Source organism: Lycorma delicatula, chromosome 1 (genome assembly GCF_047948215.1).
Source record: "Lycorma delicatula isolate Av1 chromosome 1, ASM4794821v1, whole genome shotgun sequence".
In the NCBI taxonomy this organism is placed as follows: Eukaryota; Metazoa; Arthropoda; class Insecta; order Hemiptera; family Fulgoridae; genus Lycorma; species Lycorma delicatula.
The window spans coordinates 258,757,876-258,779,937 of NC_134455.1; the positions used below are offsets into that span (position 1 = coordinate 258,757,876).

The window sequence follows — 22,062 nt, forward strand, 5'->3', positions numbered from 1 at the left end:
TACTTATATAAAAACTAATGATTTACCAATAAACCATTTAGAAAAAATCGGCTTCTGATTACTTAAAGGAAAAACTTACGAAATTGTGTTGGCCCAAATAAAAAATATAAACAAACTAAAAACACAACTTTAAATAAAATAAGCAAAGATTATGCACCATAAAAACAGAATCGATAATTGTAAAATATATCTTGAGCATGACAATATGTGCTAAAAGAACAACAGTAATTAATGTTGTGCAACATAGCTTCTACCCGAATGAAATTAAAAGAATAAAGATGCCATATAGAATTTGTGTGTAACAGTTTAAAATTTACCATCTCTTTTTATCGATGAGGTTTGTTGATATAAGCTTGTTTTTGTTAAGGAATCGAATAAGAGATGAAATAAGGAGAATCGTTTGATAGATGAAGAGAATAGAGCATGCATATTAGAAGTGATAGGCTACTAAAAATATAAAGTACTAAGTTTACTAAAAATCGTACTGAACCGAAAAAGAATCAGATATTTACTTAAGGAGTCGAATAAGAAAAAAATCGAAGATTTTGTAGATATGCTTCAATTGAGACGAACAGGAGTGTGAAGAGAGATGAACCGCTAAACATGTGAAGAGAAAGAGAGCATGCGCATTAGAGTTTACATACTCGTAGAGATGGCAAGGAAAAGAATCATTGAATCGGACGATCGATTCTTTTTTACGAACCTTTCTGAGAATCGAATCGAAAGAATCGATTCCTGAAAAAGAATCTTTAATCCAACTCTGTAAAGAACATATGTTAACGGGATCTAAACTGCCGTGGTACACAGACTACAACCGACTGTCGATTATAATTGGAACGAATATATCGATTATGCAGTAATGTGAAACTGTTTTCGTATTCAACCTGATTGATTGATTGTAAATAATTTTAAAATGTCAATTAAAGAAGAAAGTAAAATGAAGCCCCTTGGAAATCCTTATGATATTAATGGGCAGTACTTTAATCCAGATATGTACTTACAAAAAATGCTGAAGGTAATAGAATCATTATTCGGGTTAAAAGAAGGGTACTCTAACCTTAAATTAGATCTTTGTTTTTATATTGTAAATTTACTTTATATTAACACGTATTTGAAGTGTTTACTGTTATAATACCTAATATTTGCGAGATGTAGTATTTCTTTTTACCATCATAAATATAACAGATCTGGTTTTACCAGATATGTCAAGCAATTGGTTAAAGGAATAAATTTTAATAAAGTAAAATTAACGTTTTAACGTCAGTTTTTATTAGCAGGTTAGCGTAAATAACTTCATTTCTATGAAGTTATTTTTAATAATCTTTATTTAACCATTATTAAATTTATCTTTTGTTATGCACTCACCTTTGTCAGTCAGAAACTGCAATAAAGATGTAATCCAGTAAAACAGTGTAGTTTAATGGTTACCCATTCACATTTATGAACATTATTCTAAGATAGGGAACAAAACTATCAATATTTCTAGGAAAGAATATTATTGTGTCTTTCTTAATAAAAAACTTTTTTTTTTAATTGTCCTCATACTAACAAAACAAAACTGTCCCTGCATATTTTTGTACACCAATATTGGATGTACATAGTAGTAGCATTGAATATAAAAAAAGTATGTTTGCAAATTAGCATTATATAAGAGGAAAACACAGGTTGTAAAACAAATATTAAGATGGGAGTCACTCATCACTTCAACCGTACAAACAAGGAATAACCTTAGATTTCATATGTTATTTTTAAGATACTGTACATTTGTTCATGTATTAAAAATATTCATATTTGATGTACACTTGTTTATTTGGGAAGTTCTAGATTATTTGTATAACTTTCTGATACCAAAAACATTTCCAAAGAGGAAAGAATTCTCAATCTAGCAAAACACATGTATATATTAAGTACTTCCTGGCTAATATTGGCAAAAAAAAAGAAAATATATTTGTGTACATCATTTTTTATGCTAATAGTTACAAAAAATAATGTATCTGAAAATTTGTAGGCTATATTTATTAAGAATTCAGTAAAATTTTACTCAGTTTTTAATATTATAGAATACCAAAACTGAAAATTACACCTATTAATAAGATCAAGTTTGCAAATTAACTAAATCAAATTTAATTCTTTTCATTTTTTCTTCTGTCTTGAATTTTACATTTGTTAAAGAAAACATTTTAACAGCCACACCGATTGAAAATTTCAACCATTAGCTGCTGCTTTTATAATTATATGACGTCGATACATAAATTAATCAGTTTTCTCAGTGTTGGCAACATCATCAAATTTTAAAAGAGCAAAAAATCGTTTAATTCTATAATTTTATTTATCATTTACATGTAGACTAAGAGCATTATACAAAATACTAAAGAATCAAATTTTGAAAATCAACTAATAGAAATGGGTTACTTATTACCTAGAAAATAACCACTACATGCAACTTTTAAATACAGTTCATTGAAATCAAGAATAAAGAGAAACAATTGTAAAGTGCATATGAAAATTGTTTGTTTGTCTTGTGAGGAATAGTTAAGATTTGTTTTAAGTATATTTGATGATTTCTATACGTTTTAAATGTGTGTTTTTTACCTAATTTGTTAATAGTGAGGTGAGTAACAAGTTATTGTGGACATATTCTGAATGAAATATGAATTTCACTGACCTTGACAAACACTTTGTTTTGTGATTTTTACATTCTGGTGGTAGAAGCAGCCTGAAGGAAAGTGAATGGATGCATATAGAGGCATATTGGTGTGATGTTGCATTGCTCTTTTATAGTTCTAAATACGTTTCTTATGCACCTTATGTCATGGAACGCATTTAAATTCAGGCGGTAAAGCAGGTCTGGGTAAAGCTTTGTCATTGGAAATTCTGAGGAAGGATTTTTGTTCTTATTTTCTGTCTTGAAACAATTCTTCTCATAAATTCTTTACATATTTCAGATTCTGATTCCTCCGCCCCAAAAAACATTTACTGCACTAATAACATTTTCCATATAAATATTTATTTGCCATGAAGAAATTGAAAAATTTATTTTCAACAAATCACAAAATTTTGAATTTTTTCACAATACTGGCTGACAGATATAGAAGCCATTTTTGAGCTTAGTAATTTCAAACTTGCTTGAATCTTTTTATACAGTTGCTCACAAAACATGGGAATCTTAGTCTTTACTAAAGACCACCTTTTTAATAAAATTGAAAGTTATCATATTCGTAGATGAAAGTCGCCTTGAATGGTTTTGTTGATGAATCAATATTTTTGTTACTGGTTGAAACGTAGGAAGTTAAAATTTGTATTTTAATTGTAAAAAGTAAATGCCAGCTTAAAACGAGTCATAGATGCTATTGCTGTCCCTCTTACAAATTTAATTAAGTAATCTTTTAACAATGGAGTACTTTCCAACTTCCTTAAGATCTTTGTTGTTATTCTCCTTCTTTTAAGAAAGGTTTAGCAATTGATTAATATTAATTTACTAAATAAGGACTAAGTTTTATTTATTCCCTATTTTCTTAAATTTTTGAAAAAAATATTAAAAGAAGACTTTTAGTATTTTTTTAAAAAGCATGAACATTTTCACAGTGGTTTTAGAAAAAAAAAATTGCCCAATGACAGCTTTTTCCCAGATTTTTACAAAATATCATAGATAACAAAAAGAACATATTTAAAATTTTTTGCAATTTCAATTGTGTTTGAATTTTTGCTGATGAAAAAACTTAGCAGCTATGGCATCAGAGGAGCTGCTTACAATTAGTTAAAGTCATACTTACCAACCAGCTTAAATCACAGATGACACAACCATATCTGTACCCAAAAATAGATAATTAAACATTCTACATCAGCAATTCAAAAAGTTATTCACTGGATGAAATGTAACCATCTTAACCTTAACATTCAGCCATTGTATTATGCCTCTCAGGTAGGTTATGTAAACATATGTAAACAGCACCCCCATTAATAATAACAGTTTTTTACTCATGAAGCAAAATTTCTGAGTGTTTTATTAAATGACAGATACTGTTGGATGATTAAACAGATTTCTTTTGTAACAAAAGCAAATCATACTGTTTTGCTTTGAAGCCTTTAAATAAAATACTAAGCTTATTATTATTAAATATTTATTATGCTTATGCATACTCCAGCCTGAAATATATCATCTTTTGGGACTCCCTCAAAAAGGTCAAGAGGTTTTCAAGATTCAAAAATTGGTTGTCAGATCATTGTTTGACACCCTCAGTTTGAATCATGCAGACCATATTCAGAAAATGAAAATTGTTAACTTATCCATGTGTTTTTATTTATGAATGTGGAGTGTTTGAAAAAAAATAATAGTCATTTGTTCTTAAAAATTAAAAATATCCACCTCTATTGAAACAGACAACAGAACTGCCTCCATACAGCTACAATATTTCAGCTTAGAAAATGCTGCAATTTGCTTCCATTGGCATTTTTAATAAAATACCAAGCAATTAAACAATTTTCCCACCAATCTATTTAAAATACAGTTAAAGAAATTTCTTTTACAGAAACAACATTACACTGTTGATGAATTTTTAAATAACACTTAAAAGATTTAAAAAAAAACCTTGAATTCTGCATCTCCATCTAACATACACAATATAATATGTGCTCAAATAATTTTCATTATTATCTTCTGAATTGTGAATTATTTTGTAGGTTAATTTTTTACTTTCAAGATCTTCATGTGTTTCCCTTAATATTGTTTCTTTTACTCGTACATTCTGCTTCTGCATTTATGTTTGATAAATTTTAATCTTCATACTGAAAAGCCTACATTTATTTCTCTCGTACTTTTGAGAAATCAAATTATATACTGGAGATGAATGAATGGGTTTCAGTTTTTTTTAATGGTAATACCAATATTACCTTTAAAACCTTTTCTCAGTAATTGCTTTCTCTAACACTGGCAACCTATAGATTGGTATTTAAAGCTATTAATCATAAAAAAGAAAGTTGAAGCCCTGAATAAATTAGAGTATATCAGACTATTAGGGTGTATATTACAAACAAATTTCATGAAATCCCAGTGATTGTAGATTAAGGAAACAATTAAATTTTTTAAAAGATTAAATAAATAGGTTAAACAGTAAAATAAATTAAGTAAGTAGCTAAGTCTACCTATTAAACTTATTTTAATCTGTAAGGGGTGATACTAAGAAACAGTGAAAAATGAAAATAACATAACTAGTAGAGTTAGATCTAGTCAGTAATAGATAAGTCTTCTGTAAAATGGGAAGAGTATTGATGGTGAAGTGGATGTGGTGGAAAGTTTTTTCACCACATCCACGGTGTAAAAATTGTTTTCTGAATTTATTATTTTTTTTTTAAGAAGCTTAGTTCTGAGTTGATGTATTTTTTCTAAATATAATTTAGTCAAATGTTAATAATGATTATTTCAAGAGGGTTAAAGGGTTAGTAGTTCTTTCTTGACATCATGAAAGCCTTTGATACAGTTATCAGATTATACTGCTAAAAAAATTGGATCTGCCAAAAATGTTAGGAATTAGAAAAATTAGAAGGCTGGTTTCAGTGGTTTCACTCTTATCTTTCATGAAAATCTCAGGTTGAGGTTGGTGGTTTAATGAGCACATTGCAATAGTTATCATATACGGTTTTACAGCTTGGTTTTGGGTCCTTACAGCTTTTGTTTTAACTATTTTTTCAATTTTAATTAATGATGTATATACTCAAATTTTTAGGCACTCAGCATTGACAGTTCATTATGGATCATTCAACTCAGATCAGTTTCTGCTTGTTATATAATCTGGCCCTCATTCTTTGTATTGTGGTTAAGTTATGATAAATTATTCCTTAACAAAGCAAAAACAGCGTGTCTTAATCTTGACCTTTTAATTTTGATACCTCTTTCTATTATAAAGTAAACTGTAGTTCTGTTGGTAGCTGTGACTGTAGTGTATGGAAACAGTCTATCAGGTTAAATATTTGGGTTTTGTGGTTGGCGACAATCTTGTATGGTTATCCCACATTCAACAACTAAAGAAATATTCATGTTCATTATTATGTAATTTTTATTATAAAGTATTTATGTCCCAAATTAACTTTTCATTAATCCACTCTAAATTGAATTATGCTATTACATGTTTGGGTTAGTTTTAATAACCTGTATCAAACCTGAATGTGTTTATAGAAGGCCTTGAGGGTTTTGTATGCCTTATTGCTTGTAATTAGGAGAGAGACTGTCTCACTTTATTTAGAGAGTTAGGAATCTTTTAAAATACTTATAACAATTTAAACTTCTCCGTCAGTTCTTTTGAGTGAAGTGGTATTCAAGTGGTCATTCTTGACTGTGACTGCATCATTAACACCAGAAATGTAAGGAAGATCATATTATCAACAAAAAAATAGGACATTCTTTTGTAAATTTTTCCTTTTAATGAGGGGAAGTTTTGTAATTCTTTCTTTCCCTGTGTTTTAATTCTGTCTCACCAATCTATTTAAAAATTTATTAAAGGTGTAACTTATGACTGTGTCTAACTCAAAGGTAGAAATGGTGTATCAACCTACATTTGATAACATTTTGTGATGTATTTTAAATTTTCCTAATTTTTTTGTTTTTGTTTTCAGTCATTTAATTGGTTTGATGCAGCTCTCCAAGATTCCCAATCTAATGCCAGTTGTTTGATTTTGGTATACCTCCCACATCCTACACCCCTAACAATTTGTCTTATATATTCCAAATGTTGCCTGCCTGCACAATTCTTTCCTTCTATCTGTCCATCCAATATTAAAGCAACTATTCCAGGACGCTTTAATATGTGGCCTATAAGTCTGTCTCTTCTTTTAACTGTATTTTTCCAAATGCTTCTTTCTTCATCTATTTGCTCTAAACCTCTTCATCTGTCACTTTATCCACCCATCTGATTTTAACATTCTCCTATAGCACCACATTTCAAAAGCTTGTAATCTTTTCTTCTCAGGTACTCCGATCGTCCAAGTTTCACTTCCATATAAAGCTACGCTCCAAACATATACTTTCAAAAATCTTTTCCTTACGTTTAAATTAATTTTTGATGTAAACAAATTATATTTCTTGTGCTTGTTTCTCCTGTGCTATTCAGCATTTTATATCGCTCCTGCTTCATCCATCTTTATTAATTCTACTTCCCAAATAACAAATTCCTTCTACCTCCATAATATTTTCTCTTCCTATTATTACATTCAGTGGTTCATCTTCGTTATTTCTATTACATTTCATTATTTTCGTTTTGTTCTTGTTTATTTTCATGTGGTAGTTCTTGTGTAGGACTTCATCCATGGTGTTCATTGTTCCTTCTAAATCCTTTTTACTCTCAGCTAGAATTACTATATCATCAGCAAATCGTAGTATCTTTATCTTTTCACCTTGTACTGTTACTCCGGATCTAAATTGTTCGTTAACATCATTAACTGCTAGTTCTATATAAAGATTAAAAAGTAACGGGGATAGGGAACATCCTTGTCAGAGTCTCTTTCTTATTACGCCTTCTTTCTTATGTTCTTCAATTATTACTTGGTTCCTATAAATATTATCAGTCGTTCTTCTATTTCTGTATTTGAACCCTATTTTTTATAAATGCTGAACATTTTATTCCAGTCTACATTATCGAATGCCTTTTTAGGTCTATAAATGCCAAGTATGTTGGTTTGCTTTTCTTTAATATTCCTTCTACTATTAATCTGAGTGCTAAAATTGCTTTCCTTGTCTCGATACTTTTCCTGAAACCAAATTTGTCTTCTAACACCTCTTCCATTCTCCTCTCAATTTTTCTGTACAGAATTCTAGTTAAGATTTTTGATGCATGGCTAGTTAAGCTAATTGTTCTGTATTCTTTACATTTATCTGCTCCTGCTTTCTTTGGTATCATGACTATAACCCTCTTTTTGAAGTCTGACGGAACTTCCCCTTTTCATAAATATTACACAAAGTTTGCATAATGTATCAGTCGCTTCCTCACCTGTACTTCACAGTAATTCTACAGGTATTCCGTCTATTCCAGGAGCCTTTCTGCCATTAAAATCTTTTAATGCTCTCTTAAATTCAGATCTCAGTATTGTTTCTCCCCTTTCATCCTCTTCGACTTCCTCTTCTTCCTCTATAACACCATTTTCTAATTCATTTCCTCTGTATACTCTTCAATATATTCCACCCACCTATCGACTTTGCCTTTTGTATTATATATTGGTGTACCATCTTTGTTTAACACATTATTAGATTTTAATTTATGTACCCCAAAATTTTCCTTAACTTTTCTGTATGCCTCATCTCCACCAACGTTCATTTCTCTTTCCACTTCTGAAAACTTTTCTTCAATCCACTCTTCTTTCGCTAGTTTGCACTTTCTGTTTATAGTATTTCTTAATTATCGATAGTACTTTTACTTTCTTATATTACTAGCATTCTTATATTTTCTACATTCATTCATCAGCTGCAATATATCGTCTGAAAACCAAGGTTTTCTACCATTTCTCTTTGTTCCACCTAAGTTCCAAATCTCAGCCTAAAGATTCCAATCTCCAACTATTATTAAATTTTCATCTCCTTTTATATGTTTAATTGCTTTGTCAATTTCTACATACACACTAACTCATCATCATCATCATGGGCGCTTGTAGGCATATAGACGTTAACAATCGTTGTTGGTTTACAGCCAACCCCATCATTTAAAATTCAGTTCTCTGACTGGAAGAATGCTATTTTCATTACATTCCATAATCCCTGTTTAGTCCTGATAAACCTGTTCAGGTAGCACCTAGTTAGATATCTGGCTAAGTGGTTGTAATATCATATCTAGAATATTTTACCCTTTAGGATGTTCACTAGCTTCAGAAAATTGTTTAGATCACTCTGCCTTGGCCTCAATAATTAAAAATATGTGCATCAATTTTGACACTTGTAGATTTAGAAGCTGATGTGAAATGTATTAAAAATGATACACATGGAATCTCAATATTATTTCTGACTTGTGAGGTTTGCGTGAAATTACATTATAATAAAAGCATTCATTGCTGTTGTTAAATAATGTTTTTATTTTAAATTTCCTGGAGCAATTAAAAAACGATCCTTAATATATGAGCATAATTTGTTCAAAATACATATCGATAACTGTGATTGCATTTGTCATTATTTCTTTTTGTTCCGTAAAGCCTTGTAGATACTCAGTTCTAAATTTTTTGTTTTTAAGGACTATTGACCTTGAGGATAATTTTTCTTTTATGTTGCTGTGAAATTATTACATATAAAAGTTTTATTTCTTGAATTTATTGATTTAAAAAAATGTTAACTGATTTTATTTGTTAGAGAATTTATAATTAATTATATTTCTTTTTTACAAATTAGTTTGTATTTTTTTCAAACTCTTTGTTGCCAACATTGAATATTTGAAAGAATTATACAATAGTTTAATTATAATCTTAATAATCTGACATTATTAAGATTAAAAGATAATTTTGTCTTATTTTTAAGTTACAGCACATGAAGTAGTTTACTGATAAGAGCCGTATGTACAGTATCTACAGTTATTAAGTTGAAGTTGTGACAAGGTATCTTTTCCAGTATGACAAGCAATATGTTTTTATTTCTTTACAGTTGTTTACATGATGTTTGCTTTTAAAATGTTAATTGTTTTGTTTAAATCATTGCAAGTATAAATTTTAGAAGTTATGGATCATTATGATTAAAAAAATATTTCCTACATTTACAATTAACCAAATTTCTATGTCATGTGAAATAATGTTTGTAATTCTTCCACAATGATTGTTATTCATTAAAACTGTAATGGAACTGCAAAAATTGTGGTTAATAATTTACAGAATTATAAATTGTCATCTGTGCCCGTTTTTTTTTTTTTTTTTTGCTGGTTGTTTAAAGTTAAAATTTCAAAAATTTGCATAAAAAATGCAAACTTTTACTTGTACTAATTAAAAAATAAATTTTTATGTTTTTACCAAATTCTGTTGATTTTTTAATTTTTATCATGAATGTATTTTTAGAAAATTTTAATACTTCATTTAAATTGATGATCTTAAGTGGCATAGACTGCAAGTATCATATTTAAAAATTAAAGTTAGCTCGTAGGCAGTATAAAAAAGATCTATATAATATTTTAGATGAAAAGATGTAGGTAATACTTAAGTAGAAGTTTTAACTGTGGTTAATTTCTTTCTTAAATCATGTTTATGACATTATTATTTTTCATTTATTAATTAAGAAATTATTTTTTTATTGTAGTGTAGTTTTTACTATATATACATACAGAAGTGGCTATAATTTTTGCTTTTTTATTTTTTAGGAGAATTCTTTAAAGCAAGTAATGGATCAAGAAACAGAGATTGTTAGAGATACTCAATCATTACACTCTGAGATGCAAACCCTTGTTTATGAAAATTATAATAAATTTATATCTGCTACAGACACTATTAAAAAGGTATGCTTTATTAGCTATTTGGTTATTTTAATGTATATTTGTGGGAAACTGTTTTGTTTTTGTATAAATACTGTGATAATTAAAATTTTAAAATGATTTGATAAAATTATTGTTACTTTTTAAATGTTGGTACATCCCAAGGAGTAGCATTACTTGAGATTAAAGCATGTGAACTATAGTTAAAAAGCAGTGGTTGAATGTGTGTTTAATAAATAGTTTGTGTGATTTTTTTGGCATGCCCAAAATCTTTCAATTGCTAAGGATCATGTAAACAGTTATTCAAAGATCAGTAATTGAAATTGAAACATGTAAAGGTCAGTGTGGTTACTTATATAACAAGCAGAAATTAACTATTGATGAACTAATAAAATACAGGTTATTATTGCCATTCAATTATATCTTTGCAAATATCTCTGTGCTTTGAATTTATCAGTAGTCTGCTGACTGCATTCTTCTTCTGGCTTCTGAGTTATTTGAAGATTTTTTTTCTGGAGTGATAGTGAATGTTCAAAAAATATGTGTTTACATAATAAAACATCTTGAAAACAGCATTATATTCCATTACTTTTACCTAAAAGTGATTTTTATTGAAAAATACTTGGAATCACGTTGGCTGGAAGATTTTGTGTAGTGTAATTCTGCATTATTCTGGAAAGTAGTAATAAGAATTACTGCTAATAAAATCAATAGAAAATTTCATGTGGAAAGAAGTGAATTAACTAGAAATAGAAGTAATGATTGTGAATTTATGTAATTTTTGACATTTTGATATGCAATTTTAAAAGAAATGTATCGGACAAAAGCTATCCAGCCAATTAAATAATTATCAGGATAATTTTAAAACCACTTTTAACTGGTTGCCATAATTTCTTTATTAAAATTTTATCTCTGTTCAAAAACAGACAACAGACATGCAGTGGCTTCCAAAAAAGCAAAGCAGTAAAATTAACATTTTTATAAAATGTTATGCAATTTGCAAAAAGAAAATATTTTCACCAGATTAGCTTGGGAATAGACTCAAAGAATTTTGTGACAAAAAATTTTATGGTATCAGGAATGGTGATTGAAAATATTGCTGTACAGATGGTCAAGTCTGAACTTTTGAGTATAATAAGGAATACTATTTGGTTGTTAACAGTATAGCAGAAAGGTAAAAATTACTTGTCATTTTAAAAGAAATATTTACTATATAAAGAAAATCTGTATTTGGTATTTATTTTATGAACACCAAAAAAGGATAGCAGAATAAATGAGCCTGGGCGAGATTTGTCAAAGTGAATTTTAGAGCATCAATCGGAGAAATTATGGAGGTAGCCTTGCTAGGCTGTAATAAGTAGTTTTAGAGGTCATACCAGAATATGAAGAGGATCTGTTAATCACTGTAAGGCATGACAAATTTATTATTCCTGGAGGGGTGACATCAATCAATTCAACATCTTTTTATCATTTTTATTATTAATCAATCATTAAAAATTATTAAGAAAGAATTATACAATATGGATGACTGTTTCTACACATGATTAACTATTATTTTACTTGGTAAAGCAAATATAGCCTTCTTGTTGACACAACTATGTGAGAGGATTTTCACGCTGTGGTTAGAAATTGCAAATGATTTGCTTTCTTTAGTATTCAAGAATTGCTACATTTTGAAAGTTTAGGCGAAAGTTTGATGGGTATAACATTCTGTTGTTTAGTGATACTGAAGATGTTTTCATTTTTATGATTGACATATGGAGATATTTTAAGTAATAATGGGTGGTTGGTAATTGGTTTCTTATTTCTATTCTTTTATGTTTAACTTTTGAAATATAGGAAATTAATTAAGATTTGTGTGAAAGAAACAGTTATAAACATGGGCAGTAAATTCTGTTTTTTTTTATCAGTTTAAAATAAAATAATAATTATAAAAATAATCCTCCTCTATGAATTATGAGACCTTGCCGTTGGTGAGGGGGCTTGAGTGCTCAGGGATACAGAGAAGCTGGACCGAAGGTGCAACCATATCGGAGAGGTATCTGTTGAGAGCCAGACTAAGGAATGATTCCTGAAAGAGGGCAGCAGCTCTTTCAGTAGTTGTTAGGGGCGTGAGTCAGGACGACTTAAACGGCCGTATCAACATCACTCAGTCCTCTGAGTACTGCGCAGCTGAAAGCAATGGAAAACTACAGCTGCTTTTTTTCCAAGAAAATGTGGCTCTCTGCATTTTCACATAGCAATAATGGAGGCGCCTTCCTTGGTAAAATATTCCGGAGGTAAAATAGTCCCCCGTTCGGATCTCCGGGTGGGGACTACTAAGGAAGGGGTCACCAGAAAATTAAAAAATAACATTCTACGAGTCGGAGCGTGGAATGTTAGAAGCTTGAAAAAGGTTGGTAGGCTAGAAAATTTAAAAAGGGAAATGGGTAGGACAAATGTGGATATAGTAGGAATTAGTGAGGTTCGGTGGGAAGAGGAAGGCGACTTTTGGTCAGGTGATTTTAGAGTAATTAACTCAGCGTCAAATAATGGGCAGGCAGGAGTAGGTTTCGTGATGAACAAGAAGATAGGGAGGAGAGTGGAGTATTTCAAAACGCATAGCGATAGAATCATTGTAATAAGGATAAAATCAAAACCTAAACCGACAACGATTGATAACGTCTATATGCCTACAAGCGCCCATGATGATGATAAGGTAGAGTGTGTATACAAAGAGATTGATGAAGCAATTAAACACGTAAAAGGAGATGAAAATTTAATAATAGTTGGAGATTGGAATGCAAGCATTGGAAAAGGCAAGGAAGGAAATATAGTGGGTGAATACGGGCTGGGCAAAAGGAATGAAAGAGGGGACCGACTTATAGAATTTTGCACGAAGTATAATTTAGTAATTGCCAACACCCAATTTAAAAATCATAATAGAAGAATATACACTTGGAAAAAGCCAGGCGATATTGGAAGGTATCAGATAGATTATATCATGGTTAAGCAAAGATTTATAAATCAACTCGTTGACTGCAAAACTTACCCTGGAGCAGACATTGATAGCGACCATAATTTGGTGATAATGAAATGTAGATTGGGGTTTAAAAACCTGAAGAAAAGGTGTCAGATGAATCGGTGGAATTTAGAGAAGCTTGAGGAAGAGGAGGTAAAGAAGATTTTTGAGGAGGACATCGCAAGAGGTCTGAGTAAAAAAGATAAGGTAGAAAATGTAGAAGAAGAATGGGAGAATGTTAAAAAGGAAACTCTTAAATCAGCAGAAGCAAACTTAGGCGGAATAAAGAGAACCGGTAGAAAACCTTGGGTTTCAGACGATATATTCCAGCTGATGGATGAACGTAGAAAATATAAGAATGCTAGTGATGAAGAAAGTAAAAGGAACTATCGGAAATTAAGAAATGCTATAAACAGGAAGTGCAAACTGGTGAAAGAAGAGTGGATTAAAGAAAAGTGTTCAGAAGTGGAAAGAGAAATGAACATTGGTAAAATAGACGGAGCATACAGGAAAGTTAAGGAAAATTTTGGGGTACATAAATTAAAATCTAATAATGTGTTAAACAAAGATGGTACACCAATATATAATACGAAAGGTAAAGTCGATAGATGGGTGGAATATATTGAAGAGTTATACGGAGGAAATGAATTAGAAAATGGTGTTATAGAGGAAGAAGAGGAAGTTGAGGAGGATGAAATGGGAGAAACAATACTGAGATCTGAATTTAAGAGAGCATTAAAAGATTTAAATGGCAGAAAGGCTCCTGGAATAGACGGAATACCTGTAGAATTACTGCGCAGTGCAGGTAAGGAAGCGACTGATACATTATACAAACTGGTGTGTAATATTTATGAAAATGGGGAATTTCCATCAGACTTCAAAAAAAGTGTTATAGTTATGATACCAAAGAAAGCAGGGGCAGATAAATGTGAAGAATACAGAACAATTAGTTTAACTAGTCATGCATCAAAAATCTTAACTAGAATTTTATACAGAAGAATTGAGAGGAGAGTGGAAGAAGTGTTAGGAGAAGACCAATTTGGTTTCAGGAAAAGTATAGGGACAAGGGAAGCAATTTTAGGCCTCAGATTCGGAGTAACAGTACAAGGTGAAAAGATAAAGATGCTACGATTTGCTGATGATATAGTAATTCTAGCCGAGAGTAAAAAGGATTTAGAAGAAACAATGAACGGCATAGATGAAGTCCTACGCAAGGACTATCGCATGAAAATAAACAAGAACAAAACAAAAGTAATGAAATGTAGTAGAAATAACAAAGATGGACCGCTGAATGTGAAAATAGGAGGAGAAAAGATTATGGAGGTAGAAGAATTTTGTTATTTGGGAAGTAAAATTACTAAAGATGGACGAAGCAGGAGCGATATAAAATGCCGAATAGCACAAGCTAAACGAGCCTTCAGTAAGAAATATAATTTGTTTACATCAAAAATGAATTTAAATGTCAGGAAAAGATTTTTGAAAGTGTATGTTTGGAGTGTCGCTTTATATGGAAGTGAAACTTGGACAATCGGAGTATCTGAGAAGAAAAGATTAGAAGCTTTTGAAATGTGGTGCTATAGGAGAATGTTAAAAATCAGATGGGTGGATAAAGTGACAAATGAAGAGGTATTGCGGCAAATAGATGAAGAAAGAAGCATTTGGAAAAATATAGTTAAAAGAAGAGACAGACTTATAGGCCACATACTAAGGCATCCTGGAATAGTCACTTTAATATTGGAAGGACAGGTAGAAGGGAAAAATTGTGTAGGCAGGCCACGTTTGGAGTATGTAAAACAAATTGTTGGGGATGTAGGATGTAGAGGGTATACTGAAATGAAACGACTAGCACTAGATAGGGAATCTTGGAGAGCTGCATCAAAACCAGTCAAATGACTGAAGACAAAAAAAAAAAAAAAAAAATAATTACATTTATAAAGAATATAATTTATAAGAATTTGGCTATGTTAAAAAATACATTTATATAATGAGTTATAAAAATGAACTTCTTCATTTGTCATAAATAGCTATATATTGTTTACTTAGACTCAGGCTGATGCCTAATCACAGTTAAATTTTTTATTTGCTGGGATAAGAAGTGAATTTAGTATTGTGTGGAAAATGAAAACTGGAGATTAGGAATTTGTACATTGTTGATTCTACTTTATTTTTATAAATATCAAACATTAAGTTTTATTTATTATATTTTAAATATTCTATCTGGTTGCAGCAGCAATGATGGAGAAACTGTTGAGGAATGTTGTTTATGATTTCCTAACTGAATTATTCCAAATAGATAAATATTTATGGATGCTCATAAAGAACTGTGAGAAAGGTTCATTCAGAGTAAATTAAAAACAAGAAAATAGCAGTTATGAACAGAAATTGGCTATGATGCAGCCAAGTGCTTTAATAAATAAAGATTATTTGCATGTTTGGATATCCTCCATATAGTGAAAGGACAATATTATATCGTGAAGGTCTTTCATACTGTCTTCAGTGTGTAAAATATCTGGAAGAATGGGATTTTTTTCCCTGGAGCTGGATACACATTAAAGCTTCACACAACTCTGGAAAGTGCCTTCACCTCTAACCAGGAGGGCGGGCAGCCAGGCCCGGCTATGATATTCCCAGCCACCTTTTTTTTATTTATTTTTAATTTTGATTAAATAATAAATTTTGGTTTCATAATATTTTTTAGATTATTTTTATGTTTTTTCTATATTAATTTCAATTAAATTTCTTCTGTAATCAAAAATAAGTGGTCCTAAGCTTTATTTGTCATTTTAAATGCATATTATATAATTCAGTAAGTATACCGTTTCTCTTATAGTATCCATGTGTAATCTTTTGTGTAATTCGGAAAAGTTCTGCAAATTCTTTTTAAAATCATCCCTTTTTAAACACTACTTTAGTAATAAAATAAACTATGTGTGTGGAATTTATACAATTAAATATAATGATTGTGATTGTATTTATATAGGAAAAACAGATAGATCCTTTAAAATTAGATTTCTTGAAATTATAGAAATTATAAAAATTATAATTTAGGTTTTGTCTAATATGGCAGACCGTCTAATAAACATTAAACATTTTATTTCTGATATTAATACAAAATTAGAAATATTAGAAATTAATAAAGATAAAATTTCAGTTTGATAAACTATCAGACAGTGTTTGAGGGAAACAGTCTTATAAAAACAGATAGCAGCACTAACATAATAAATTAATACCCAGTTTTCATTATTTTAGTATTTTTAATATGCAGTTAATTAAACGTTTCAATCATGACTGAGGATGTGGGATCCCATAAAAGTACTTTCGTGGTAAAATTGAAATAAGATATATCTTATCTCAAATTCTGTACTAGGTGATTTATTTTAATAGAATTTAATATTAGCCAGTCAGGGCTTGGTTCGCTCACCTTAATGTCTGGGCTTATATCTAATCAAAAGATAGTCATATTTAATCCAAAGTTTCATTTTGGGAATATGTCTAATATTAGAATTAGATACATAAATGATATTTTCATAGTATTTAATTAACAAATAAATTCTGAACACTATAATTTAACATAATAAATTTTCTTTACACATAGGTATTAAAAATATGAAGAAAAATTAAAATTAGGAATATAGAGGAAATCAATTTTACTGATAACTCTAAATGACCTCTCTATCCATCCATTCCATAAAGAAATTGTCCCAAACAATAATATGATAAACAAAGCTTTGCAATACATTAATGATAATATAATATTAAAAATTAATTAAATTGAATTGAACATATAGCAGTTGAAATTGATACAATAAAACCATCATTAATAGTTTAACAAATAAATTAATATACAAATACAGCAGTGAAAAAATATTTTCTACTCTTGTAGTTAATTATAATAAAAAAAATTTACCCACAACATAAAATAATAATAATACATTTCACTTCTTCAAAAAACAACTCATAAACTTTTATAAAATAGCTCCTAAAACTAATAAAAAAAAAATTAAAAACTAATTAATAATAATGAATCTAAATAGAATTAATTGTGGAAATGATGATTCTAATAAATTCTGTATTGGTGTGTCAAATAGAACTATTAAAAAATTATTGAATGAAACTTACAAGCATTTAAATATAATAAACAAAAATCAAACTATGCAGATCACATAAAATGTAACAAACATACATTTTAAAATTTGCAAGACATAAAAATATTAGAAATAAGAAGTAATAAATAAAAAACACAGTCTCTTGAAAAAATAAATATAATTAAAAACAGTAATATTAATATTATAAATGAGCATGTGAAGTTTGAGTATGATGAATGGATTCGGCAAATTGTAGAATTTATATTATTATAAATTCTTGTAATAGGTAACAGTACATATTATCATCAGTAGACATTTTTTTCAAATTAACATTTAACAATCTAAGAAAATTCAACATCCTTTTTTAAATTTTAAAGTTTTATACATCTGATGAAGTGTTGTGTTTCATGAAAGCCCTAATGAAACATTTTTTAAAAGAAAAATAAGCAGCGAGTGAATTTTTTATTTTATTTATTATTGATAATATTATTAAATATAGATATGCAAATATTTGGAAAAAATTTTTATGTGCTTTTCTTTTTTATATATTCACAATTCAATTACCTCCTTACTAATTCATTTGTAATTATGTTTTCTAAACCATCAAACCCAAAAGTTTTAAACTTTTATTTTATTTTCCTTTTAGATTGAGAGGTCATCTGCTAGGAAGCATTTTTTTTTTTTTTAAATTGAATGCCAAAAAGCAATTTAGATATAAAACAGAAGTAATCTTTCATTGTAAACTTACTTCCTAGTTAAAGTGATTCTAATTTACAAATTTTATTCCTTCATTTTTATAGATGAAGAATGATTTCAAGAAAATGGAAGATGAAATGGATTTATTGGCAAAAAATATGGAATCAATAACATCATTCTCAGAATCAATATCATCTACCTTGCAGGTAATTTTCAATATGACTTTAACCTACATTGTTACAATATGGAGATGAATGATAAATTATTAAAAATAAGTTTTTATGTGTACCCCCACTATATAAAAAAAATATATCTGTTTGCCCAGGATAACATGAAGAATTACTTAACTGATTTGAATTAGAAGTCTTCCTATTACTTAAAAGCTTACTTCTTCCTAAGTAAGAGAGTCAGTCTAGTAATGTCATCTTGTTTAAATCTTGTTTCCTGTTCACCTGATTTTATATCCTTTGAAATTACTTCATTTCATAATCATAATAAATAAATAAATTCTAATTGATTACAATAAAGAAAAAATAAATATCTTAATCATTTATCATGAGTCCATCAAACTTTAAATCTGATTTTTTGGGTTGAGAAAGGTGATCATCATCAAGTATGTTACTAGTACAAGCTCCTCTAACCCCTCTGCAGTTAGGAATGGTTAGTAAAAAGTTGATTTTTGGAAATTGAATTTATTTTTAAATATTTTTCTACTTATAGGAAACAATATTAAACTGAATGGTCTTAGATTGATTTGCAACTGCTTGCCCTCTCAGATCTCTTGCCCTAGTCTCTTCAATTATAGTAAATTAACATTCCATGTTAATAGAAAAGACTATTAGCAGCTTGTCAAAAAAAAAGTACCTACAATAATTAAAATCGATAATACAGCAACCAAAAAGCAATAGCACATTACAGTAAGTTATTATTTATCAGAACAGTTAATGTTAATATTTAATGTAATTTCTGTGGCATATTCAAAAAATCCATTGAGAATCTTTAAACACTGTAATAATGTACAGATGTTGATTTTTGTATCATTGGTTTTTACTTTGATGACTGCTCTATTGTGATGTTTTTAATTGTTCTATTGGTTTTTTTGATTGTGTATAGTTTTTTGAAAAATCGAAAAATCAAATTAATTAAAATTTGTTAAAACATTGAATGTCATGATGTACTAAACAAATTTAATTAACATAATCATTTCAAAGATTGGCTAACACAATATATGTATCAATTTTTTTAATTCCTTTGGTTTTAGAACCTGTGTTTCACTGGACCTACCTGAATATCAGATAATAGGTCTACCTACAGTGACAGTATTTTTACTAACTTAACCTGTACAACTTTTTTTCTTTTTCCTGTTTAGCCTCCGGTAACTACCGTTTAGATAATTCTTCAGAGGATGAATGAGGATGATATGTATGAGTGTAAATGAAGTGTAGTCTTGTACATTCTCAGTTCGACCATTCCTGAGATGTGTGGTTAAGCTTCTGATAGATAAATAAAAAATTTAGTGCTTATAATTTATTGATTCAAAACCAGTTACAATTTCTTATATTTAGTATGACTTTAATTTAATACATGAAAGAATATAAAACTCTATAGATTTAGTAATTTTTGTTAATTACAAGGAAGAAGATACTTTATTGTGAGTGATAATGTATTAGCAGTTTGATTTTTATTTATGATTTTCTAATTGTAATTTTTAGTTTAATTACATTTGTTTGTTTGTTTGGTATTTCTGCTTTCCCTGTTTAGATCTCAGAATTATCTATAAATTATTTTTTGGGAAATGAGGTTACACTGTTTATTTTATCACTTAGGAAATAAAATTTTGTCTTTTTTCATAACATGAATCACAAAAACCTGTCGCCATATGGACTTGAATTTTTGGTTGTTTACTCAAAACAAATGTTTGTTGACTTCAATGTGAAGGATAAAAGAAAATCTGTTGTCTGTGGATTTTACTCTCATTAATGTATATGTATTTATGATTTTATGATAATTGGAGCCCACAAGTTATGTGAAATCTTCTGAAGTATTACATTTATTTAAATTCTATAAACATATTGTAATGCAATTTTCCCATTTTTTGTTATAAAAATGATGTGTTTATTTTAATTTACATTAATGACTAATCACTTGCAAATGCTTACATACTTGTTCACACACAAACAAAGTTACTATTTAATTATGGAAAACCTTAAATAAATTCTGCATACATAAACATCTTTTGTTGTTAGGCTGTGTGACTGTAGTTGTGTGTGATGCATGTGTGTGCGTTTATTGGAGTGAGAGTGGTGGGAGTGTGTGTCAGTCCCACCAGTCAGTCAGTGCACTGTAGGCATTCAACTGTGTTGAACGTGTATCTGTTTATGGCTAAATAAAGTAATTATAATGTCATGTATGTGGTGTCCGTTCATCCAAAAACATTTGGTCCTCCAGGAGGGATGTCCACGTCCAGGACTGTGGAGTTGTAAGAGTGTTATTGACAATGTCAGGTGCATTTTGTGACAATTTGGTACTTAAGTGTCTACCTTCAAGGACACTGGATTGCAGTAATACACAGTACATTAATAGTTAATGTATAAACCGTGGTGTATAATTTTATTGTATTTTTGTGTGTGTACATATAGACAATCTATTCTGAACTGTTGTAAATATTGTTAGTTGAACAGCTTGCATGATATCATTTTACATTCCGGCCCAGCGATAAGAGAATTGCTGAATCTACATAGTGTGGTATGCGATCAGCCAGAAAGCAATTAGTGGTAAGCTGCTTTAAAATTTTGATTGCTATATTTACTTTACTGTAGTTGTAATTACATCACCAAGTATCTTGTATCTTGTATCTATGTAACCAGTATCTTGTTTATTATTCAATCCTGAGAAATATTCATCTAAGTCATCATCTATTTCTCCTTTTAAAGTGTTGCTCTTAATTATGTTTCTCATCATGTCTCCGGTCAAAACATTTCTGTGCTAAGCAAATACAACAGTAATTATTTACTTCTGCTCATTTATCATAAATCGCTGTTTGAAGACATCTATTTTACGACCATTATTCGTATGTTTAGTTTTATTTTGTTTACTAACTTTATTTGTATTTTGTAATCTATCAGTAACAATGGCTGAGTTAAAAGATTTAAGGAAGCAACATGGGATCATTAAAGCTAAACTTACAGATTTAAAAATTATGTTGCAAACAAGGTGTCAGTTGATGAAGTAGGACAATTGGGATTAAGATTTAAGATATTCAAAAAATTTATTCAGACTTCGGTGATGTGCAAGTGCAAATTAAATCTCTTGATGATACTGAAAGTGAGTCTGATAGAGATTCTTTTGAAACCGATTATTTCAAATTGGTAGAACAGGTGCAAAATTTCATTGAAAAACATTCTCCTAACCCCAAGTCAATAACAACAATTAATGACAGTACAAATATCAATCAAAATTCTGTGAAACTGCCATCAATCAATTTACCGACATTTCAAGGAAACTATGACAAGTGGCAATCATTTTCTGATGCATTTAAATCTGTGATTGATGTAAATACATCTCTCAATGAGATGTGAAAATGTTACTACTTAAAATCGGCACTTAAGGGAGATGCTGCTGCTATCCTACATTCAGTCGAAGGATCAGCTGAAAATTACAAAACATGCTAGTTATTGCAATCTAGTTATGAAAACAAATGGTATTTGGTCAACAAACATGTTAAAGCTTTATTTGGTCTAGATAAGGTCGATAAAGAGTCTACTAAACTTATCAGACAATCAGTTGATAATACTCAAAAACATTTGTGTGCGCTAGAGAGCTTACGGCAGTCCACAAGCCAGTGGGATTCTATGAT

The 22,062-nt window shown here is 29.4% G+C and overlaps 1 protein-coding gene across 1 annotated transcript in view; it reads left to right on the top strand.

The window, feature by feature from the left end:
- The first annotated feature begins 826 nt into the window (after window positions 1-826).
- Window positions 827-22,062, top strand: part of Vps51 (vacuolar protein sorting 51) — an 86,102-nt gene continuing 64,866 nt past the window's right edge. The window contains exons 1-3 of the mRNA XM_075376232.1: window positions 827-1,015; window positions 10,314-10,448; window positions 18,311-18,412. Of these exons, the coding sequence (XP_075232347.1) occupies window positions 914-1,015; window positions 10,314-10,448; window positions 18,311-18,412 (339 nt within the window). The 5' untranslated portion in view covers window positions 827-913. The remainder of the gene's footprint in view (window positions 1,016-10,313; window positions 10,449-18,310; window positions 18,413-22,062) is intronic.